We start from the raw sequence: 26,238 nt of genomic DNA, 5'->3' as shown, positions 1-26,238 counted from the left end.
TGATGGTTCCTTTATTAATTTTCTATTCTCCATTTATCACCCACAGGAGTGATTAAAGAGCGTTCAAACGATGGACTACAGGAATGCCTCTCCCATATTCTTACAGGAGAGGCTGAAGGACACACCAGCAACCTCGTGGAATAGCTCTCCAAGTCTAGTTGTCACAGACCTACGTTCTTCAACGCCCTTATTTCAAAACATTCAGTGTTCCCCTTGATGCTCCCAGTAATCTTACGCTCTCATTAACGCACTCGAGCTGAAATAAGATGAACGTCTAGTGAAGGCATTATATACTTTGAGGTTCGTGTATTTTAGAGGAAATATTTACCTTAGAGTCTTTCTATATACGGAAGAAGAACATTAATCAACGTTCAGTGACTAGAAGAATTCGCAATTATCATAAAATAGAAACGAAAAGTGGAAGACGTTTCGGTCCGTCCTGACCCATTAATACAATATTGTAATTTTTAATATATAATATGAGAAGTTACTTTAATAAGCTTATTAGCCGGATAACGACATAGTAGAATACAGCAATGTTGAACAATGTTATAAATATTGAGGTGATATTTGTTATAAGAACAATGAGTGTCTCACTAGAAAGATCTTTAAGACTGAAAACATGACAGACATCCCGCACAGCAAGAGTCACAAGGAGCACACGGGGATACACACGAGGTCGGAGAGTGGCGGCACCTCGTCAAGATGGTGACGGAGGTAGTGTGGTTTTTACTCATGATATTACTGTGTCGGACGGAAGCTGCGAAGAAGTTACCATCGGGGAAGATAGTGACCTCCATCACCCGTCACTACCAGGGTGACGTCTACACACTCTCAGGTTCGTATCTTAAAGTTTTTTCTTAATTTTCCTCGTTCTACTTCCCTTTCCAAGTACTTTCTTCCCGTACATCTGCCTCTCACACTCTCTCATATTCTTCATCTCCCTTATCCTTCTTTTCCCTTATCCTTTCTATCAGCACATTAATTTTTCCTTTACCTTAAAACAATTGAGCATCAGTAAATTTTTCATTCAGTCAACATCACACGCACTTGACAACAGTATTTATCTATTTAACTTATGCGATTTGCTGTAAAAACAATATCCTATGTGAATAACCTCTGAATGTTGTGGATACATTCACCCAAGAAGATGCAACAATCCAGACATCAACAGTGAGGTTGTATAAAATATGTAATACATAGAACAGTCACTGAGAGCGTGTGATAGTGTCAGAGAAATTTTAAGGTAGACTTTCTGATGCTGGTGTATATATTTCAAGGAGTTTGTAGATGAATGGTTCAGAGAACCGACACGTTGATAAATTAGACACATGTGCAACTTTTGGGTATCTTTATTGAGGAAACGTTTCGCCACACAGTGGCTTCATCAGTCCATACACAGGAGAAGCTAGAAGAACAGGAGGAGAATGAGGTAATTAGTCCCTCAGCCTTGAGTCGATGTGGTCAGTCCATCAATCTTGAATAGAATACCTCATTCTCCTCCTGTTCTTCTAGCTTCTCCTGTGTATGGACTGATGAAGCCACTGTGTGGCGAAACGTTTCCTCAATAAAGATACCCAAGAGTTGCACATGTGTCTAATTTATCATTTCAAGGAGTGCATAATTTGTTTTATATTAACATTGTTAAGTATACTCGTCCCTTGAATTCTTCCAGCAGGTCTGGAGTTTACTTACACAGGATTGGAGTCCATAACACATTCCCCTCCTCCCCTGGATAAGGCATTGAAAAAAGGGGGGTTAGAACGTGTCAAGGGGGCTTATGCCCCTTTTTAATGGTTAATTTTTTTTTCTAATTAACCTAGTCATATGATTTTTTATGTATATGTATATGTATACATATTGATTGATTGATTAAAACAAATTAGGACGAAAATAAAGAAGGAAGTAATGTTAATAAATGAATAATTTCTAACATTTCAATTGGAATCATTGTGTTAAATAATTCAGCCTAAATAACAAAATAACGATGTTGCAGGATTTTCGTTTCACATTAAAATAAGTAAAAAAAAAAATCGAAAAAAAAGAGAAACAAATACCGCACAAGACTTTCTCTCTTTAAAAAAAATCGTAAAAAACCTATAAACAATAGTGAAATTATGTGGCTATTGTTTTGTGGAAAATTTCTCTTTAACAGATAAAAAAATCAAGTTGGTAAGTCAATAAATACTGTGACGAATATTATCTGATATTGTGGTAACACGAGCTGACGCTACCACTGAACAGTAGCACCGCTGGTGAACACGTGTGCTGCTGGTAAACACGTGTAGTGTTACTGAACAAGCGTGATGTTGTTGAACATGTGTAGTTGTTGAACACGTGTGGTGTTGCTGAACACGTGTGGCGTTGCTGAACACGTGTGGTGTTACTGAACACGTGTGGTACTACTGAACACGTGTGGCGTTGCTGAACACGTGTGGTACTACTGAACACGTGTGGCGTTGCTCAGCCTCAGTGAAAAGAGATGTGCATGAGATGACAGTAACCAAATTCACAATTTATATATTTTAATCGACATAACTCAAACATAAATACATAAATTTATTCCTATATAGTAATCCATGACATCATTTATGTAGGCGAAAAAAAGGCACTTTAAATTGTCAGATCTAAATGGACTCAGTATTACATAAATCATTCTCAGATTTTCGATTTTTTTCCAAAGGTTTTCATGGAAGTTCTCAAAGCGGTTTCTTGTGGTCTCGAACTGGAAAAAGAGGAGGCTGTGCCTAAAATGTGAGTAGAGTCATTTATCTCAAGGGGCCCAGGAAACTCGACTGGTTGATATTAAGTTTTGGAGGTTGGGCAGTACAGGGCCTGTGCCATGAGGGAAGTACAGTGCCTGAGCCATGAGGGAAGTACAGTGCCTGAGCCATGAGGGAAGTACAGTGCCTGAGCCATGAGGGACGGTGTCAGGCAAGAGATGTTTTGCGATGTAGGTGTCCTCTGGAAAGGCTGATAAAACAACAGGTTTTAGTGTATATATTTTCTTCTTTGGATCACCCTGCCTTAGTTGAGAACAGTCGTTTTTTTTAACCCATAAAATGCTGATAGTATGGGCAGCACCACGCCATGACAGAGCCAAGCATGGCAGCACCATCCATTGTAGTATTGCCTTTGGTTATACTTCCCCATGACAGCACCACCACCACCACTCATGGCATCACCACCTATGGCAGCATCCCCCATGACAGTACCATCACCAATGGAAGCACTGTCAATGGAATTATCCGCTGACTGTCTTCATAAAAACATCTCCAGGCACCATTGTAAACATCACTAATATAACCAAGACGTCAAACCATATCAACATTCAAACCAATGGTCAGGGATAACATACCGTGTTTACCTCAGGCAATAACATCATATAACATGTCATTTCTATCTTGTGATATAATTCGGAATCTACGTGACACCATTCCGTGTGATAACATTCCGTCTGTACCTCACGTGATACCACGCTAACCATCCTCACCGATTCAGTGACTACTATTACCTCTACGGGTTTAGTGATATAATGGTCCATTGACCAGGTGTTGGCGTGTGGAAGCCTCCTAAACCCGGGTAGAATTTGACTTTCCTACGAGGTAATGAAACCCTCCTCTTTAATTAGCTGGAACAACGACAGGTAACTAGGCACTGCCCTAGAAATATTCTGAATAACGATTCAGGTATCTGGAGCCTGGGTGTGAACTGCAAATTCCTCTGCTGGATATTCTGGGTATGAAATGCGTATTCACCTACAGGATAATGAGGCATCGGCATTGACACTTTCGAAACTGTTACCTAAACATAATTGCGTCACGGATGATGTTAAATCATGTTACAGTCCATTTGACTTAACAGTGATCCCACATAATGCTATTATTATTGGGGTTGTTAGTGTCATTATCATTATTATTATTTCGTTATTAATATTATTAATTATTATTTATCATCATTTAGAAATTTTAAACCCGTGTGATCCCTCCGGGTTCAGTCCTGCTCCTTCAATATAATTCTAATAATAAGCTTGATACCAGATGAGTTTCTCATTGGCTCTACATCAGGAACAAAGATCTTCATGATCAATGTTCTGGGCGAGCATGATAAAAGCTACACCACGGTCATTAAAAGAGCTGTAACTGACATCTATGACTGAGTCCACCGGCCTGTTACGGCCCATCTGGTGCTGCAACTCGCGTTTTACCCAGCCTTTAAAATTCAGCTTATATGTCAGTTGACGTTGCTTGTGCAGCAATGAATATTGCAGAAGCAAGATGCAGAGAGAAAATTTAAAGAAATAACATCAGTGAACAACAAAAGAACAATTGATGGCAATAGTGAGCCAATATAACTTTGGTTCAGTAATTCACTTAGCATTGCAATTTAGGAGTTTTCAGTAATCGTTACGAAGCCTTCAGCATCAGAATGATGAGAGAGAGAGAGGAGCGCTTACCTGAGTGACGCTCAGTTAGGTGTAACCCGAGCACTTTTGCTGCTGACTGCGACAGATGATGCGATTTCTCGGTGAGACTTTCATTTAATTGTATGAGAGATTGTTGCGGTGTGAGCACTTAGGAGCCGACCGTTGTTCCTTCAGGTATACATGTGTGAGCACCTAGGAGCCGACCGTTGTTCCTTCAGGTATACATGTGTGTGAACCTAGAAGCCGACCGTTGCTCCTTCAGGTAAACATTTGTGAGCACCTAGGAGCCAACCGTTGTTCCTTCAGGTAAACGTGTGAGCACCTAGGAGCCGACCGTTGTTCCTTCAGGTATACATATGTGTGCACCTAGGAGCCGACCGTTGTTCCTTCAGGTATACATATGTGTGCACCTAGGAGCCGACCGTTGTTCCTTCAGGTGAACATGTGTTGCTCGCCTCACCCACAGAATTCTATATGATCCGTACGACTTTTAAGATTGTTTCATATAATTATAATCCGTCCTCAACATTGAGGACAATCTGGTAACACGTCTATCTTGCTGTAGTGGACGAAGGATTGAGCCTACACCATTCATCACTCTTCAAGACCCACAAGAGCTTAGTATCTCACATAAACAGTATCCTAAGTTCCTCTCCTCCCAATCCACTAAAAGAAAAGCGTTCCTTTCACAACCCAAAGGCCGCCAGGTTCAACCACGGGCCGGCGACACCTGCTGCCCCTAACGAATATGATGCACTATGTGTGCATCATATTCGTGGTAAAATTACGGTACAGTTGTGGAATTTGTGTCATTACGATTTCGTGAGTCTTGTGGACGTACATGGCTGTATTTGAACGATGATTAAAAGGTATCCGTATACTGCAGAGTATCTGGTTATCTAATGTTAAAACATATATACTTTGTCATCCTCACTAGAGTCTTCGCTGCACAACTACACATTTCCGTACTGACCCGTATATACTTACAAAAATTATATAGACATCCTCAAACATTGTCTCGTATCTGTTAATGAAGACGTAAGAGCTACGGATAACTCCAAATAGGAATCTGGCCTTAGTCAGCACTTAACTTTACATACGAAGGAGTAAGTTTAGAGTGGGAAGAAGATAATTGGATGAAGATAAGACGGGAGGGAGGAGGCACAGAGGAGATGATCAGGGAGAGAAGGAAGTAAAAGGAAGAGAAGGAAGGTGAGTGAAGGAACTAAAGGGAAGGTGAGTGAGCGAGCTAAAGAGAAGGGAGGGAAGGTGAGGAGGGAAGGTGAGGAGGGAAGGTGAGGAGGGAAGGTGAGGAGGGAAGGGGCTGTAACGTACTAGTGACTTTGAACAAGACTTGCAAAAATCCTCAGACAAAAACAATGTGATTCCCACCCTGGTGGTAACGAAAATAACGTCAATGACATTGCCCAAAGGAGTTCAGACTGTCAAGTTCAAACACATACACACCAACAACCTTCATGCATATATATATATATATATATATATATATATATATATATATATATATATATATATATATGTACCACTCAGCTACGGGGCTTTTGGTACGAGAGATCCGGAAAAATAGCTTGGGTTCATGTCTTCGTCAGCGACACTGTCACTGGAGCTGTCTCTACCCACAGCTCCAGTAGCTGTCGCAGCAAATCTGTCCATACCATATAGTCTATGAACTCAATTTAAGTAGTAATAAACGACTGTAAATGAATAAACAGAAAGATGGATGGGGAGGAGGATCGAACCATTGTCTTGATGGTGGCAGGTTCAATGCTGTACCATTTCGCTACGGGACTTCTATCAGATACCCAGTTTCACTAGGGCATTTACTAACTGTAAGATTCTCGGTGTCAAAACCAGTTATGATGCTAGCCTACAAACAGTCCAACTGGGACAGCTAAACAGCTGCAGCAACGTCCAACAGGGAAACTGCGAGTCTTAAAGTAGTGAGCTCACTTCACTCTGGAAACTTCCTCTTGGCAGTTCCCAGTTCACCAATGGGTACACGTTTCAACCCACAGATCCTCCATATTGCAGTGGATTTCCGCCTTCATGCCCTCAATTTATACTAATTTTAAGTGTGTCTGCGACATTGCACAAGCTAACCAATGATGTTTACATGCTTTGAAGTATTCAAAATCCAAGTGTTGTCATGGAAGACACAACAAAGTCAATAACTTCATTAAGAGAAGCCTCGCCTCCGGTGGGAGTCTGGCTGGGAGAAACCTGATTTCTTACATCCAACATCAGCGGTAATTTTACTAACCACCCTTATATCCCTGGAAAAGTGTATAGTGTGGGACTATAGCTACATATTAACCTTGACTATTATATCTGTTCTAGCGTTGGCCACAGTGAAGAATTCAAATTCAGAGGTGAGAGGGACTCGCACCGTCAGTACCAAGTGGTTCCAGTGGTATCGGAGACCATTGGAGGCTGGGGCAAACTTGTAATAGACTTTTTCAAGGAACTGGGTTAGAGGTTTATCCACACCACTAGATACTCCCCTTTTCTGTTCCAGCGTCTCAAGGTGGCCATCCAGAGGGGCAATGCCTGTTGTATTCTCGGCTCCCGTCCATCCTCTGAGGAGCCTTAGAAGAGCCAGCATCAACACGCTATCTTTCCTCTGACAGAACTTCCCCTAAATCTACCTGTTATTGCTCTTAAGTTGACTGATTAATTTATTAGATTTAAGTCTCTCGAATGTACAGTGGTCATTAAGTTTACCTATCACCAGTGCACAATTAGCCAAGGAAAATACTTCAATTCCTAATACTGGAATTGAAATTCTCAGAGTATATAAAAAAGCGAGTCACACACACACAACACAAGGAAAGGTGTCTCAAAATAAATACTTTTTAACCGATAAGAAAACATTAAAAATTGTCGTGTTAGTGGTCGTAGTAAATTTGTGGTGCTAAAAATTAACTACTGCCAGTGATTTTTTTTAATTAATATACGAAATGATATGTGGAAAAGCGACTGTATAAACAAATTTCACTTCGCAGCCTTGGGAAATCCCGGAAAGTAAAGTCAGTTCTCAGCCAGACGATGTTTACCAAATCGGTAAAAACAAAATAATTTATTGTTGAAGTTTTTATGCTTGACTGATTGGTTCCCAGAGGTGTGTCGAAAATGTGGAGAGGAAAAGTTTAGAAAGTTGTCGTGGCGTCATGATGAGTCCTCTCGCTTGGTTCACGGCTCAGTGGTTCAACATAATGAGTCCTCTCCCTTGGTTCATGGTTCAGTGGTTCAATATGATGAGTCTTCTCGCATGGTTCATTAGCTCAGATAACTATCCTCATATTACTACCTTAATTTACTTAACGTCATTCCTTAAGTCAAATCATTAACGCTTACATAAACCTATTAAAACGTATATTTATGGATAAATAAGCAAATAAAAAACTACCAGAATACGTCTGGCGACGAGTTGGCTGCACAATCCTTAATCCGCTTAATCCTTGACAAGGCATTCTACATCTGTTATCCTTGCCGTTGTATTGGCTTCACTGGGTGCTATTAAATCTCGATTCAAGTCGTACACTTTCTCTTTAAATTAATCCGCTGGAAGAGTAGTGTCTGTCACGCTATTAGTGAATGGAGGATCGAACTTCATTTATATAAACTAGTTTAACAAGGTTGTTACAGCTTATTTCTGACACCGTCCGCAGATGATAGGTGCAATGAAGTGTTTCAGGGAGAGGTTCAGGTACAAGGTAAGATGTGCGGTGTTTCAGGAAGGTCAGGTAGTGTTTCAGAGAGGCCGGATAGAAGCTGTGAAGTGTGTTGTGTGGTGTTCCAGGGAGGATCCAGGTGGAAAGATTGGAGAATCTGATTGTGTTGTGAACTAAGAGTTTCAGTCTAGGAGGCACATGACTCTCCGGTCTACAGTATAACAGTCAACAATCCTCGGGTCCCGGACCAACTCCTCCAGGTAAACATTGTCTGGAAAATAACGTTCCAACACTCGACTCCTCCGCCCATACTCACCCCACGCCCACTGAACAAACACCCCATGCCCACCCCACGGACATCCTCTCCCACCCACAAACACTCCATTCCAGCTACAAGCTCTCAGCATCAGTCCCTCATCCCACCACTCATCCGACACCCACAATACTGTGACGAATGGTTTTGAAAACCGACAAGTTGAAGATTGAGACACTTATGCAACATATGGGAATCTTTATTTAGGAATAAGTAAAGATTCCCATACGTTGCATAAGCGTCTCAATCACCCACACTACTATTCCCAAATCTATCATCCCCCATCCAACACCCACAATACTATTCCCTAACCTACCGTCCCCCATCAAACACCCACCACACCCATCTCTCCACCTCCTCACTCGTTAAACACTTAACAAATATATATCTTAAATATATCACCCCTTCCAGCAACCCGTCTCCCCCACCACACCCGCCTGAAGCTCTCTACTAACCCCCTCCCCCCTCCCCCTCCCCCTCCCCCCTCCCCCTCCCCCCCTCCCCCTCCCTACTCCACCTGGTTCTAATAAATATTTTCGTTATTTATTAAGCAACCGTTGTTTATACATTTCTTTGCCGGTTCCCTCCAGTGCTTGGGTTAACGGTGCTTATTTTGCCGTCAAATATTTGGGACTTCATTTAGGAAATAGGTGTAGTGTTTCTTGATAAACACAGGTGTAGTGTTTCTTGATAAACACAGGTGTAGTGTTTCTTGATAAACACAGGTGTAGTGTTTATTGATAAACACAGGTGTAGTGTTTCTTGATAAACACAGGTGTAGTGTTTCTTGATAAACACAGGTGTAGTGTTTCTTGATAAACACAGGTGTAGTGTTTCTTGATAAACACAGGTGCAGTGTTTCTTGATAAACACAGGTGTAGTGTTTCTTGATAAACACAGGTGTAGTGTTTCTTGATAAACACAGGTGTAGTGTTTCTTGATAAACACAGGTGTAGTGTTTCTTGATAAACACAGGTGTAGTGTTTCTTGATAAACACAGGTGTAGTGTTTCTTGATAAACACAGGTGTAGTGTTTCTTGATAAACACAGGTGTAGTGTTTCTTGATAAACACAGGTGCAGTGTTTCTTGATAAACACAGGTGTAGTGTTTCTTGATAAACACAGGTGTAGTGTTTCTTGATAAACACAGGTGTAGTGTTTCTTGATAAACACAGGTGTAGTGTTTCTTGATAAACACAGGTGTAGTGTTTCTTGATAAACACAGGTGTAGTGTTTCTTGATAAACACAGGTGTAGTGTTTCTTGATAAACACAGGTGTAGTGTTTCTTGATAAACACAGGTGTAGTGTTTCTTGATAAACACAGGTGTAGTGTTTCTTGATAAACACAGGTGCAGTGTTTCTTGATAAACACAGGTGCAGTGTTTCTTGATAAACACAGGTGTAGTGTTTCTTGATAAACACAGGTGTAGTGTTTCTTGATAAACACAGGTGTAGTGTTTCTTGATAAACACAGGTGTAGTGTTTCTTGGTAAACACAGGTGTAGTGTTTCTTGGTAAACACAGGTGTAGTGTTTCTTGGTAAACACAGGTGTAGTGTTTCTTGATAAACACAGGTGTAGTGTTTCTTGATAAACACAGGTGTAGTGTTTCTTGATAAACACAGGTGTAGTGTTTCTTGATAAACACAGGTGTAGTGTTTCTTGATAAACACAGGTGTAGTGTTTCTTGATAAACACAGGTGTAGTGTTTCTTGATAAACACAGGTGTAGTGTTTCTTGATAAACACAGGTGTAGTGTTTCTTGATAAACACAGGTGTAGTGTTTCTTGATAAACACAGGTGTAGTGTTTCTTGATAAACACAGGTGTACTGTTTCTTGATAAACACAGGTGTAGTGTTTCTTGATAAACACAGGTGTAGTGTTTCTTGATAAACACAGGTGTAGTGTTTCTTGATAAACACAGGTTTAGTGTTTCTTGATAAACACAGGTGTAGTGTTTCTTGATAAACACAGGTGTAGTGTTTCTTGATAAACACAGGTGTAGTGTTTCTTGATAAACACAGGTGTAGTGTTTCTTGATAAACACAGGTGTAGTGTTTCTTGATAAACACAGGTTTAGTGTTTCTTGATAAACACAGGTGTAGTGTTTCTTGATAAACACAGGTGTAGTGTTTCTTGATAAACACAGGTGTAGTGTTTCTTGATAAACACAGGTTTAGTGTTTCTTGATAAACACAGGTGTAGTGTTTCTTGATAAGCACAGGTGCAGTGTTTCTTGATAAGCACAGGTGCAGTGTTTCTTGATAAGCACAGGTGCAGTGTTTCTTGATAAGCACAGGTGCAGTGTTTCTTGATAAGCACAGGTGCAGTGTTTCTTGATAAGCACAGGTGCAGTGTTTCTTGATAAGCACAGGTGCAGTGTTTCTTGATAAACACAGGTGCAGTGTTTCTTGATAAACACAGGTGCAGTGTTTCTTGATAAACACAGGTGCAGTGTTTCTTGAGAAACACAGGTGCAGTGTTTCTTGAGAAACACAGGTGCAGTGTTTCTTGAGAAACACAGGTGCAGTGTTTCTTGAGAAACACAGGTGCAGTGTTTCTTGAGAAACACAGGTGCAGTGTTTCTTGAGAAACACAGGTGCAGTGTTGCTGGTATTCTAAATGTTTATAATGTTCACTGATTGTATAATATATTCTTTTACAGAATTACTGTCATTATGTATAAATATGTCGTGACGGAAAGGTAAAACTTGGAATTTTGGCTTAAATAGCAACGATCTTCTTGCTGAATAAGGCAAGCAAAAATTTGTGTATGCAATAATTTCTTAAAAATTATTCTGGACCTATCGAAAAAAATAATTTTATCGTATTTATTAAAGTATTGTAAACTTATCTAAAATATATATAGGTGGATTAGTCTAAATTAAATTGCGCTTGTTATAGTAAGGTTAGGTAAGTTTTCTAAGGTTCTTTTGGTACAAAATTATTAATTTTTTCATTAACATAAATGAAAAATATATCTTTAAACGTATTAGAGAAAATTTTTGAAAGGACTTAATTTTTAATGAGTATAGGTTAACTGACCAATTTTACCTATATTAGCAAACTGGAGAAATTATTTGCAAACATTATCTCTCGGTTCACAGCAGGATTCAGACCTGCGTACTCTGCATCAAAGTACACAGTACTTTGTCACACAGCCAGGCACGAGATTAATACGGGCGCCTAGCCGACGCTAGGCGGTGTATCCAGTGAGTGTGCAGTACAACGTTCCCACCTTTAATTAAGGGTTTCCAAGCATACCTTCCTAAACTCGATACCTCAGGTGATGATACAGTTTTGTCATGAGAAACAGGCAACATTTCTCATAACGTTAGTCTTATGACCAGTTAGTGGAGCTAATGGTCATTTAAGCGAGACTCCCCTGGCTTGCTGGCCTACTTGATCGCTGCGTGATGCGAGAAAGGTATCCCTGTATTTCATAAGCCCAGCCCTTTTACCTCATTTCCTCTCAAAAGATGTTTGTAGAGAGCGCCGTTTTTCTAATGCTGTTATTCATTAACAATGAAGATTTGAAACCAGTCATTCACAAGTTTTCGAAAATTGGCATCTACATAGCCCAAAATCAATTCAAATCTTCCGATAAGATACGCTAACTTTCACAGGTTAAAGTCATTGAAAAGAAATGTTCCTTAGTTATGTCACTTGTGAGACTAGAACTACTCCCTCTACTACCACTATTTCTACTACCACTACTTCCACTACCAGCATTAACTCTACCACTACTCCATCCTCTCCTTGTCCCGTCCCTGTCCCCCTTCTTGTAGATACACTGGCTCCCTCACCTTCGTGTGTGTGACTTGTAAATGGTCCAAGTCGGATGGAAACGTTACCATAAGCTTCTCTTATGTGCGGGTTATTGATTGACACAGCACCTACAAAGCCTTAACTAATAAACCACTGAAGACTGAAGTCGTTCAGAGAAGGCATATTAAAATTATTTCTCTGAAAAATTCCTACCCTTTTAAAATATATCAAATTCTTCCAAATAAGATACGTCAGTTTAGAAAGTTTGAATCAGAAGAGGCTTTCTCAAGTTATTTCATGGACATCAGCAATAGTCTATATAAGAGTGACGAGGTTATACCTGTATATGGCAATTGTTCCATGACCCTTTTTCCCTAGTAATACTTCATCAGCATTGAAAATTTGAGGTCGATCAGATAAATTTAGCATTTTCAATTTATAAAGGAGATCCTTGGAGAGAGAAAAAAAACCCACTGGACTTGAGAACAGGTGCCGGCTCTAAAATAAAGCTGCACAATAATATGGTATTTAAGGGTACATTAAACTCGTGAAAATTAAAAACAAAATTTTTCAATGTTCGTATTTTCTTTTTTTCCACTACATTGCGTTTCAAATTCTGCACAATTTTACATGAAATTATTTTATTTTCCAACAAAATGGAATTTGCAAACCTTCCAGGAGCTTGAAGGCAAGACAAGTGAAATAAAATTATGCAGACTGGCACGTACATGCCTAGGGCTCCTGAACCTCAAGTTTTTTTTGCTGTATTTACTCGCATTATTTCATGGAAAAATGGTGTAGCATTAAAAATAAAACTGTTGAAAGTTTGAAAATGATTAGAAGAGGCTTTTTCAATTTATCTCATCCAAACATATTCTGAAACTGTTTATGTATATAAGTGACCAGAAAACACTTGCATATGACAATAGTTGCATGAACCTTGCCCTAGTAATAATAAATGAGCATTGAAAGTTTGAAGTCGATCCCATGAGGCATTCTCAAGTTATCAACGATAAGCTAGGAGGAAGAATAACATCAGTCACCCACCTAAAGGTATCCCTTCAGGGATACCTAATAAATATTACGTTTGGAGACGTAATGGAAGGTTTTCCTCCTCCATATGAAAACATAACTAAGCCACTCAGTGGTGCAGACAAATATTTGTGTATTTATTACTGTATTATTAGTTAAAATTAATTATGATAATTTTTGCCAACACTCGAATACTTCCACTAAATCTGAAGTTTACTTACTCTTTGCTATTTTTGCTTAGACTGTAATTTCCAGAAAGACGGGAATTTTTTTTAAATCACTTGCACAATAGTCTCAAGGATGAAACCCAGGTACCTAATTTTCACTGCTGCGTGAGCAGAGGCAGCAGGTGCCAGGAGACATTCAGGAACAACACATTAATAACTTAGACTCAGCAACTGGCCACCTAGACATTACTGAAGGCCGGGTGAAAAAAATCCCTCTGTATTAACGTGTGAAGTTCTCGCTTCACACGGTGAGGGTCTGGGTTCTATTCCCAGCGAGGGTAGAAACATTGGGCATGTTTCCTTACACCGGATGTCTATGTTCACCCATCAGTAAAATGGGTACCTGGGTGTTAGTCGACTGGTGTGGGTAGCATCCTGGGACAAAACTGACCTGATTTGCCCGAAATGCTCTGCATAACAAGCGGCTTACTATAGTAGTATGTCACTGATGTCAGCTAGGCCTGTATACCTTGCATATGTGCTTGTAAATAAATATATTAAATTTTTATTATTATTATTATTAAAATACACTAACTGGGGAAGGAGACGCATCCAGCTACACGGGTTACCAAACTTGTACTACCGACTTACCTGAATAAGAAGATCATGTTGCGGAACAAGCTGTTATCGAGTCGTCATTTCGTTCTGTGCCGAGCTTAATCAAGTAATGATTTGCCTTAATAAATCATCAGCATTTATAAAGCCAATGACAAAAATAAAACATGTCATTAAAAAATTCTGTGCCACAGCCGTCTGTGCCCACCCACACGAGTCTATTAACATTATTAAGCTGTTTATGCGCCTCTTCAGTCTAATTCAACGTAGGAGAAACAAAAAAAAAATCGGGTGTCTCAAAAAAAAAAAAGACTTTGATGACCAGGGATTAAGTAAGAATTATGGCACAGAATAAGAAGCGTGAACAAATGAAATCCAGAGAAGTTTACATTTTACATTTCAAGGAACTAGGGGGTAATCCCCCCTTTCCTTGGATCATAATCTAATTACCTCCCATTCTTAGCACCTGCATTACCTCCACAGTTTCAGTGCTGCCTCCGTGAGTATGACAAGACGACGTGACAGTCATCTCACGTATGACAAGACGATGTGACAGTCATCTCACAACATTATCAAAGACACCAAAATAATTTGTGGCTTCGTGGGGTCAGTACAATAAGAATGGCGTTGTGGGTCAGTACAGTCAATAGCATGACGTTTTGGGTCAATACAGTCGCTATTATGATGCAGAGAATAGATAGCTGTCTGCAGCATGACGTAAAGGGTTAATATAGTCCCTAGAGGCAGGAGCCTCTCTCTGTCCTCTCTTGGTCAACACAATACATGACACGGACCTGTTGTATATACAAATTTGCATATGCCTTGGCGTACACCATGGTATACGCCATTATATATGCGATGCTGTACGCTATGATATATAGTGATCTATCCATAGTATGTATCTTAAAATGGCGTATACCATGGTGCTTTATATATATATATATATATATATATATATATATATATATATATATATATATATATATATAATATATATCTTCTTTCAACACACCGGCCGTATCCCACCAAGGCAGGGTGGCCCAAAAGAAAAAACGAAAGTTTCTCTTTTTACATTTAGTAATATATACAGAAGGGGTTATTAGCCCCTTGCTCCCGGCATTTTAGTCGCCTCTTACAACACGCATGGCTTACGGAGGAAGAATTCTGTTCCACTTCCCCATGGAGGTAAGAGGAAATAAACAAGAACAAGAACTAGAAAGAAAATAGAAGAAAACCCAGAGGGGTGTGTGAATATATATGCTTGTACATGTATGTGTAGTGTGACCTAAGTGTAAGTAGAAGTAGCAAGACGTACCTGAAATCTTGCATGTTTGTGAGGCAGAATAAAAAGACACCAGCAATCCTACCATCATGTAAAACAATTACAGGCTTCCGTTTTACACTCGCTTGGCAGGACGGTAGTACCTCCCTGGGCGGCTGGTGTCTACCAGGTCAAGGTCAAGGGTAGGTTTTGGGTTACGCTTTAGCAGTTGTTTACTAACGTTACGTTATAACTGCTTGAAAACATGGTCTAACAAGTCTCATATGCTCGTGCGCCCTATATGCCGTTCTTACCAAGAACGTTGGCAAGAACGTTCTACCGAACTAATCTGCTGGGACTTCCTACTCATTTCTGCAACATTGCAAGCTCCTGATGTGTTGATTGCAACGCGAGAGGCCTGGAGCTATCGTTCAAGTGTTAGTGTTCGAAACGACGCATGCTTTTTGAGCTCGTGTCATTCAATTGTTATTTTTTGCATAACATTATGTTATTGTTATTGAAAATAAGTGATCATGGCCCTGAATATGAACAGTAAGGAAAAAACTAAAAGGAAACCTATAAGAACCACCAGTAAACTAAATAAGGAACTTATTTCAAAACAGGAAAAATGGAATAAGTCTTGTTGACCAAAGAATATAGCATGTCAACAGCTACCGTTTTTTCTGTTATAAAAAATAAAAGACAATAAAAAGTGCTAATGTGGCAACAGGAGATAAAATTCTTGCAGGTTCATGTAGGATTTCATGCTGGTATATGTTATTAGTTTAATTAGCCAATATTCTGACTTAATGGTTTGTGAAGAGTATCTTTCGGGGTCTAGGACGAAATAATTCAATTTACAATATATCCTGTGAAAAAAAAAATATTCCAATATTGAGAAAATTCAATATTCAGAACACACTCGGGAACCAATTAATTCCTTATACAGAGGTTCTACTGTGTTTATATTACCAGCAAAAGACAAAGCAAGAAACAGAATGTTTATATCATGATACTCCAAAAAAAATACCCTGGAAGTCCATAGTGACTTTCCTGACTACGAGAGAGTTAGCGTGACTTCGTCTGACCTCACTCTTGGCTGACTGTAAACTTTCGTGACCTCTGTTTTTTCCCGAACGATACTTTTCTTGTCATTTATTTTGAGTGTGACCTATTATGATCAGGCCTAGCATGACCTGTCGTGACCTGGAGAGAGTGCCATCCTGAGCTGGTAGACTTCAGTAGTGTCAGCCTGAGTTAGTAGACTTCAGTAGTGTCAGCCTGAGTTAGTTGACTTCAGTAGTGTCAGCCTGAGCTGGTAGACTTCAGTAGTGTCAGCCTGAGTTAGTAGACTTCAGTAGTGTCAGCCTGAGTTAGTAGACTTCAGTAGTGTCAGCCTGAGTTAGTAGACTTCAGTAGTGTCAGCCTGAGCTGGTAGACTTCAGTAGTGTCAGCCTGAGTTAGTAGACTTCAGTAGTGTCAGCCTGAGTTAGTAGACCTCAGTAGTGTCAGCCTGAGCTGGTAGACTTCAGTAGTGTCAGCCTGAGCTGGTAGACTTCAGTAGTGTCAGCCTGAGTTAGTAGACTTCAGTAGTGTCAGCCTGAGTTAGTAGACTTCAGTAGTGTCAGCCTAAGCTGGTAGACTTCAGTAGGGTAATGAGGATCTCGTCAAGCATTCCATGAAGGGTTCATTATCTACGGGAGTTTGAGGTTTCCTTCCAATAGAGCTGGAGTTACTATCACTTATGAATAGCGTAGCGATGGGTGTGGGTGGTGGGCTGGTGTGTAGTGATGGGTGTGGGTGGTGGGCTGGTGTGTAGTGATGGGTGTGGGTGGTGGGCTGGTGTGTAGCGATGGGTGTGGGTGGTGGGCTGGTGTGTAGTGATGGGTGTGGGTGGTGGGCTGGTGTGTAGCGATGGGTGTGAGTGGTGGACTGCGGTGAGCCGACGGGTCGGCCTTGTACCTAACCCATCTGTTACCACTGTTGTTCCGTTGTCAGTTACCGTTACTTACTGCTGCTGCTTCTTCACCTCGCCTCCTCATCTACACCTTCCATCCATACCTTTTATTCCCTCATCAACTCTCATGCATATAACGATCGTACAACCGGGAGCTACCCTCCCCTCCCTCGGATGACATTTTCCATTTTTCAGGCGCTGTTTGATCCTTTCGGGTGTTTCATTCCCTTGTGGATATAATAACAATAATAAGAATAAAACCAGACAGATGTGGTTGTTTACGTGTTATAGTAAATCAGTCAGTGTATGTAAACACTGTTTACATACAAACTCTTTTACTTGTAAAAGAAATTCTACCTGAGCATTAGGACAAAGACTGAAGCTGCGGAACAAGCTTCTTATGATAGAGCTTTTCTCTCAGTGTAGAGCTTTATCAGATTGTGTCCCATGAAAGGATTGTGATGTAACTTGGGTCTTAATCTTCAAAACAGTCAACAATGTGATATTTTCTTCCATCAATGAGGAATTTACGGCATTTCTTTGGGTGATTGTATCTACATGTCTTGTGTAATGTTCCATACTGTTGTTTGCCAGCACACCAGTATACACACTGGGGGTAATTTATTCTTGCAGATTGCTCAAAACCTGTTTCCATGCGTGTTTATTGGAATGTCTGGATTTAAGCCATCAGAAGACCTTGGCCAAATGACCAAAAGCTGCACGGAGCCGAACTACTTAATATACCACAATCCCCCTGTACATGTAAGCCACTGAGGCAGCTGGTCACTTTACCTATTTGTGGAAAAATGGACACAAATGCAGAATAATGCGATCCTTATTGGCAACGTTTCGCCCACACAGTGGGCTTTATCAAGTCACAAACAGATCTGTTTGTGTATGTGAAGGTATTTAATTTCGAATTTTGCTAAATGGTCTTCGTCTCATACAAACCCAGATCAGGACTCCATCTTCCAGACCTACAGGTCGCCTGTTTATAGTTTGTGTAACAAACTATACTCTTTTGTCTGAGGACGTTAAATCACTTGAACGATTATATCATTTCCCAAAGTCAATGCGAAAAAAATGAAAAGTAATAAAATTTTTTAATAATACATGGTAAGAAATGTACAATAAAAAAAATCAAGTCCTTTGTATACTCTCCAGAGTGTAGATATAACCAGTACGGCTGACTGGAATGGCAAGATAAATCAATGGAACAGCCATTCCCGTACCACCAGCAGACACTTCAACCTGAAAATCAATGGAACAGCCATTCCCGTACCACCAGCAGACACTTCAGCCTAGGAAACAGTATGAAAAAGTTCAAACAGGTAAAGAAAGGCAAAGAGAGTGAAGGAGCACATAGACCAAGGGGGAAAAATGTGAAAAAATATAAAACGAGTGAAGACGGTGTAGAGATCAGTATCTCAGGAAGTGCTCAGGTACTCTAGGTACTAGTGGCTCTTACTCAGGGACTAGCTCGTAAAGTAACAGAGGTTAGTACGTCTTGTAGAAGAGAGGGTAGTACGTCTGGATGTGCACAAAAGTTCCTGCTTATTGGCTAGCTTGTAGAACAGAGGCTACGTCACTAGTGCCTACAGCTTCTTCTCAAGCACTAGCTTGTAAAACAGAGGCTAGTGTCAGGTGACCAAAACTCGTAGTACTTTCACACCAAATCGTCACCAGGCTAAAGTGTGACTCGTAACTAAAACACCTGCCACAAAGTGAGGCAGAACAGATGTGTGCGAGTTGACCAGTGTCATTGTAACAGACCAGAGACCTCTAAACTGCACGAGCGTGAGTCTTTTGTGGCTGCCATGAGGTCTTTTGTGGCCGATGTGAGTCTTTTGTGCTCGTTTTGAGGTCTTTTATGACTGCTGTGAGGTATTCTGTGGCTTTTGTAGCTCCTGTGAGAACTTTAATACCTGATATGACAACGTTTGTGACTTCTCTCAAGAGTTACAACTGCTGTGAAAACTTTTACAACTGCTGTGAAAACTTTTACAATTCTGTGAAAACGCTTTTAGATGCTGATAAAATTTATTATGTCTCCTGTGGGAAATTTAGCGGCTGCTGTGGTAACTTTTGTGGTCGTTGTGAGAATTTGTGTGTCTGTTGTGGAAACTCGCGAGCGCTGTGGTTGATGTTCCACTCCAATATTGCCTGTATGTTATACAGTACATTTGTTAATTTATTCTAATGATGTAAATACTGTATTTTGAACTCTATCTCCCACTTCTTCAATAGTCGGGGTTTTCTTACAGCTTTGGAAATTTAAAATCGGGCATTAACTAGGACAAAAATCTGCATATCTTCATTCACAGATGCTATTTTTTTTTATAATACAAATGCCTTATCTATTAAAAACTTTTATTTTGGGGTTATGTATAGGATGTATCTTAGTTAACATTTTACTGTTAACTAAAACACTATGTTTACGATATGCCTTAGTGATGAAATTAAGTTTATGTAGTTTTTCTTTTAATCATGTGTTTAAATTCTGGCGTTAGTGTTTTTATTTTTGTGTTAAAATTGTGTTACGTGTTACTCTTTGGTGATTGTTTAAGATGTATATATATTCAATGTAAACACTGATGTTAATGATGTTTTTTTTGTATTATATTTAATGTATTTTTAGTACTAACATAAAGTTTGTGTTGCAGGCGTGGGCGGGTGTGGGTGTGGTGAGGGAGGAGGTGTGGCGACGGTAGGGCCAGGAGAGGCGTGTCAGTGCCAGTGTGTCCCCAACACGCCCACCTTCAGAGATGACGCTGCCCAATGTGTCTCCACTCTACATGGTACGTAGTGTGTGTGTCTGTGTGTGTGTGTGTGAGAGAGAGAGAGAGAGAGAGAGAGAGAGAGAGAGAGAGAGAGAGAGAGAGAGAGAGCGCGAGCTAACGAACGGACATACGTCGGGATTCTCACACAAACAGATGGACATAGAACATATAATCAAACTTCTCTAATTGTTATTTACCTTAAAAATATTGGTGTAGTCATAGCTTAGTCACTCTTCAGTTCACCTTCCTCAACGTCAGCACTTCACTCTGGCTGACGACCGTCAGACGTGTGACGTTGACGCTACAATGAAAACTTTACCATTTAAGTCCCCTCGGTGAGTCCCCGGTTTTGTTCGTTCTTCAGATTATATAATATTTCCGTATTATTCCATTTATTGACGTTACAGGATATTGGTTTATCTTTTTTTAACTTCTCCTAGCACATGACAGTTTAAGTTAACTAAACCTAACTTAACCTAGCGTAACCTAAGCAGGTCAAACCAAACCTAACCTAACCTAAATTATGTATATCGATAAATTTGCATGATACACTAGGTAAAAATAAGTCGGCTTTGGTTTTAGGAGGACGACTTGCAATACTCTCCAAAACAATTCCGGCTGCTAGCACCTTGACTGAAATGCAGTGCCAAATTCACGTCCCTACTTCCCAAGTACCTGCTTCTCTATTCTGATATTTGCACTACCGTGCGAAGGAAATGCCCTCGGAGCCGTGTTGAATATGTAACTTACTCCTGTTTTGTTGGCACTCTTGTGAATAAAGTAATTCGTTATCGTGTGTGAGAGGACTGTAGTTCCAGAGTGAAAAAACTTAGGATCTGCTGGAAAGACTGAAGATGAACTCCCAGCTAATACATTGCATCCATTATAAGAATGACAATCGTAAGTGATGGGGCTCCTAGGTAAATATCGTTTGAACTTGTTCTAACTTTGTGAAATGTCATAAAGATCAGTGTACACGCACAACTTGGTTTACTTTACAATTATATTCGCTTTCGCACTCGTACAAGGAGAGGTTAGGGGATTGAGAGTCGATGTGAGGGAGAAGCCAGTGGATGGTAAGATAAGAGTGACGAGTAGAAAGGGTTAATGCTTCTCTTTTAATTGTCTCGTGAATACGTGGATCGACAGATAATTCTTATACAGTTATAATAGAGATTTATTAATGTATAGTGTAAGGTGTGTGTGTGTGTGTGTGTGTGTGTGTGTGTGTGTGTGTGTGTCTTCCACAGCGATAAAGACGCATTCATCCGAGATTCGTTATTTTGACATCGTTTATGAATGTTTCACGAATATTACGTCACTCGGCAATTTCCACTGTCTACGAACGTTAACTATGATAATTCTCAATAAACTTGTCAGTAAGTGAACGCTGAGAACCTACTTGAGTCAGGCTGTCAATCTACACACTGCCATAGCGACATAATTGAGAGGTAAGGAAGCGTAGGATAAACCTTATGAAGAGCAAAGATACCTTAGATACAAGTAGAAAACGGTCAATATTTATGGTTGAAGACTCTCAACCTGCTGCTACCATATATAAGAAATATTGCCGCAACCAAGATAGCCATTTATTTTTTCAAGAAAAAACTTGACTGTTCAGTGTTTTGTAAAAGGTGCCAGATAAACCATAATGTAATGGATAAGTAGACATGCTGGCAGTAATAGCCTGGCTTACTAGACAGAGTATATGAAAATCTACCCTTAGGATGCAAGAGTAGAACTCTCGAAACCAGTCACGGGTATATTTTTAGGTATCTTAGTCAGCATTCACTCCGGCCAGTCTGCCTCACGAGTCAAAATTAATTCCTGTAAACCGGTTACTGGTCTCAGCTTCAGCACAAGACTGGCCACAGCGCTGCCTTAATGTAACTACGTGAGCAGGGCTATATTATGTCCCGGTGTCAGTGTTTGTAGCTATACGAGGAAATCTCTGCTACTGGTGTCTCGTTTTTACTTTTCATTTATCACATTTAATTTGTTTACTGTTCTATGTGCTATAAAATTGACTACCTTTCCTAGCATCCCATTTCGTTATTCTTCCTCTTTCTCTCTGAAGAAAACATTCCTAGTATCTTTTTTGCTTCAATGAAATCTTCGCAGATTCCTAGGAGAAAAACAAAACAGGTTCTTTGACTGTCTCTCCATCCTCACACGAGCCTAAATCTGCAAGGTAAAAAGCCATGTCTATAAGAGGTTGTGTAACTGTTACATAAACACTACAAGTGATTTTCTATCCTGGTCATGGCGCTCCAAAAGTCCAGCCCTCGACACGAAGTTTAATTACATATGCACCATATTACTCTGCTCGCTGACTGGCGCAGACATAACAGTGGTGGCAAATTCTCGACGCTGGAGACGCCTTGTAGACCAGCCGCTCAATATCCGGTGTATTATATAGTTTCCAAAGCTGTTTACCTAATTGTATTCGGTTACATTCGACTATACACTATGGATTGTTTAACTGCTGTGTTTGGCGACATTATGTGCGCTTCCGCTTACATGTGTGCATGCATATATCGTGCATATATAGAATCTCTTCGTAGACAGTGAGGTAGTAAGTGAAACTTATGACTCCTGTCAATAATATTGCAGCTACTGTACTTATTTATTTGTTTGTAAAAACTGTTAGAAATTTACCTCATCCTGACCTCTCCTAACTTGTCCTACTTTATTTTAATTGGAGCAGCTCTCGAGATGCTTTAGATAAGTCCTGGAAAGCTATGTCATGGTTGACGTGACCACTCTGTTCATCGCAACCTGAAGGTCGAGGACCTCCAAGAGACAATCAGGTCCATCACGGCTTGGTCATGGCACTAGGCAATGGTCAGGTTATGGAGTATGGCCAAGGTGACCTTAACGGGTGCTAGATGGACGAACCCAGCCCTAGGGAGGATGCTGGGGATTGATTATCCTAAGGTTGTTGCTGTGGCATCCTGCCAGCATGGTTCTAGTCGGTATGTTGGTAGCCACGGGGAAAAGTTCTTCATCCCGTGTCCCGTCTCTCAAGCCTAGGCAGGCCCCTCGAGGCGGGGGTGGAGGTAGAAGTGAACACTGAGCATTAGTTCAAAAGAACATTACAACGGTAACTCGAATGAATGTTATTCAAAATAAAACAAATATTAATATTGGTAAACTTTTTATCCCTGGTAAGTGAAAATATGAGGTTGTGTACCTTAATGTTCATGGCATTACAAGTTATTGCAATATTAGTGGTCTCAGAGAATATCTCTGTTATCATGAAGTTAACTATGCATTAGAGATAATCATGCCTTTTGTTTATGGCAGTTCGGCAAGTGGACACTTCTCGAGGAGTCTGTCGATATCTCGAAGGTGATAGTTGATATCTAAAGATAACGAAGCCCAATTTATAACTGAGGTAATTCTTAGACTCGTATACATGCCGCTACACTTAACTAGTAACTCACTGTTTATACAAGAAACTAATATTATGCATCGGTCTGGTCTTGAAAATTATGAAGCGGTTTGATAATGGTCCAGGACGGACCGAAAAATTGCCTAAAATTTCCCCTCTAAAGTGTGGATTGTAAACTGTTTCAGCTACAGTTATGTGACTATTATCCTACAAATACACTCGTTCAGAAGACAAGTTCTGTGTTAATTAAATTCGTTCATGTGGGACGAGCCTGGCCTATGGCCGGGCTCCGAGAGTAGTGAGACTCTCGAAGTTCATCAAAGATATGTATTTCGGACTTAGTAGCAGCGCTGTATAGCCCTTGTGGTTTAGCGCTTCTTTTTTATTATTATAATAATAATAATCGGACTTAGTAACACCGCTGAACTTAAGGAAAAAGAGCATTTAATTGAACTTAAATTTCATTTCCTGTGGTATTACCGTTCCAAAGCAACTCTGTAATTGATAGTTTTCGACGGTGTAGTTAGAAAAGTTTCTTGTAGATCATTAGTATTTAAGATTTATTATACAACTCTACCTTACTTGTAGGTGGTAGTGAAGAAAATTTATTTATTTATTTATTACACGAGCTGTATAGCCCTTGTGGCTTAGCGTTTCTTTTCGATTATAATAATAATAATAATAATTTTATTACATGAGTAGTGTAGTTAAGATTGTGAGGTTGGAGAAGCAAGTGGCTCGACACTCAAGAGTTCAGCAGTACTCAGGAAAGGTGAGCTCAGCAACACTCAAGAACGAGAGCTCCAGGTATACTCCAGGTATCCCTTCAAGGAGTTTGCCTTGATGCCGGTTTCAAACTCCTGATGCTGCCCTGCAATACTTTGAATTAAATATGATTACTTACAATCTCTCAGACGCCGTATGACCCTTACGGGTTTACTTCTTTCACCATGAACATTATAATATATTATCTATTTCTTTTAGAAACTGTCCATCATTCATTATCATAGTAATGAAAATAATATACCAGACATATCAAACAATATTTTAAACTGCTTACAACAATTAAGTCAGTTGTAAATATATGTCCAGATGTATTCCTCTTAACCCTCTTGGGGCCTTTTGTGAAGCCATATCTCTCGCACTACCCTCCACAGGATGGTTATGGTGTGCACAATAAATTAGCCATAAAGAACAAAAAGGCACAATACAGTGATTGTATATGTATATATAACCCGCATATTTATACTGGCTCCCTCACCTTCGTGTGTTAGTGTGACTTGTAAATGGTCAAAGTCGGACCGAAGCTTCGTTATATGCTTCTGTCTGTTATGTGCGGATTATTTGTTTATAAACTAGCCACTTCGGTGGCTGGTTTATACACAAACAACCAGCTGGCCTCATATCAGTTTTTCATTTAGACTTATTTCTGATATCTTTTTTCATAAATAATATGAGGCGAGTGATTTAATGTTTGTACTTAGCAAGGAAATGTTCCTTCAACGTGAGTCTCCCTCTCACTGATGATGTGTATGACCAGACAGGAGCCGTAATATTATAGCTTATCATTACTGCTTCTAAACAAGTTGACTTAACCTCTGTACACAGGTTATTTCTTCTAGCTTAAATATTGTATTTACTTCAGAAAATATCTTTACTCTTATTAATAACTTTGAAGAAACTGCTTTAAAAATTGATTAAAACGAACCCTTCACTTTTCTTTACACTATCTCAAACTTTTCTGAAAAAATTGCCAGAGCCAGTATCCAGAGCAAGATGTACACTTTTTTCCTACTCCGCACTCTTTCTCTGGCATCTTCTTCCCTGTGGATTAAAGTAACCTCCACGTTCCAGTTGGGAGAGTCTTGAGGCAGTGCAAGTGTTAGTCTGAGCTAGTCTGCTGTCTCCTTCCAACCACTGCCAGTCTATGGCAGCTGATGGAATTAAGTGAAGTATTCAGTCTACTTATTTTAAATGGTTATACCTTCCTTTACACTTAAGAACACGACTCAGTGCTTGGCTTGGTGTACCTTTATCCAGGAAAGAGGATAAAGGACTATTACCTGCCTGGTTTTACCTTATCCCGTACAAAAGGGGTACATAGGAACTTATAGGAGGTATATACCGGTACAGAATAAAGCTTGAAGTGTAAGTCTATGCCCATAAAGATACAGAGAATTTTACACCTGTTAACTTCACCTCCTCTGTTGCCTTCACGTCTTCTATTAACTTTACTCCTCTGTTAATTTTCGTGTAGTAAGAGACGGAAACAAAATCTTTCAATGATATAGGTTCCCCTATATAACAGTGAACGACGGTGTACTTGCGCATAAAAGAAAATAATCTTTGACAACACAGAGTTAGAAAAAACGGAAAGCCCATGTGCAATTAGAAGGCACCACATTGATGTTAATTTAGCATTCAAATACTATAATCAGAATGTTAGTTGAATGTTAAATGCAAGTCGACATAGTGCTAGCTGAGAGCTTCTGCAATACTACTAAAATGTTGAGCTCTAAATTATAATGGGACGAATGTTAGTAAATAACAGAGGCCTGGCATGATGGGCGTTTTTACTACTGGTGGGATAGGGGTAATACTGACTTTGGTAGAGTGAAAGTAAGGAGAGAACATAATGTGGGTAGACTAGAGGGGAGTAAGGAGTGGGCACGCGAACATTGATGGCATGGGCCCACTTAAGCCTGGGGATGGGCGGGGTCCGCCCACTCGCCCCGCCCGCAGCTCATCACCCACAAGCTTACACCACCACACAAAGGTTACTGTTACTGAGAATATACGTCTCTGCTACACTGGACCCATTAGTTGTGGGTT

At 40.0% G+C, this 26,238-nt stretch overlaps 1 protein-coding gene across 3 annotated transcripts in view; it reads left to right on the top strand.

The window, feature by feature from the left end:
• sha (shavenoid) overlaps positions 1 to 26,238 on the top strand; it is a 156,504-nt gene that overhangs the window by 89,997 nt on the left and 40,269 nt on the right. For 2 of the 3 annotated variants that reach the window (XM_070087389.1, XM_070087388.1), the window contains exons 2-3: positions 47 to 838; positions 19,896 to 20,030. In XM_070087389.1, the coding sequence (XP_069943490.1) occupies positions 706 to 838; positions 19,896 to 20,030 (268 nt within the window). In that variant the 5' untranslated portion in view covers positions 47 to 705. Of the gene's footprint in view, positions 1 to 46; positions 839 to 8,142; positions 8,379 to 19,895; positions 20,031 to 26,238 lie in introns of those variants that run through there. The other variant, XM_070087390.1, reaches the window with a different exon arrangement.

The sequence above is a fragment of the Cherax quadricarinatus genome, chromosome 21, assembly GCF_038502225.1.
Source record: "Cherax quadricarinatus isolate ZL_2023a chromosome 21, ASM3850222v1, whole genome shotgun sequence".
NCBI lineage: Eukaryota > Metazoa > Arthropoda > Malacostraca > Decapoda > Parastacidae > Cherax > Cherax quadricarinatus.
The sequence above is the reverse complement of the archived record's forward strand: the minus strand, read 5'-3'. Positions and strand labels throughout refer to the sequence as shown.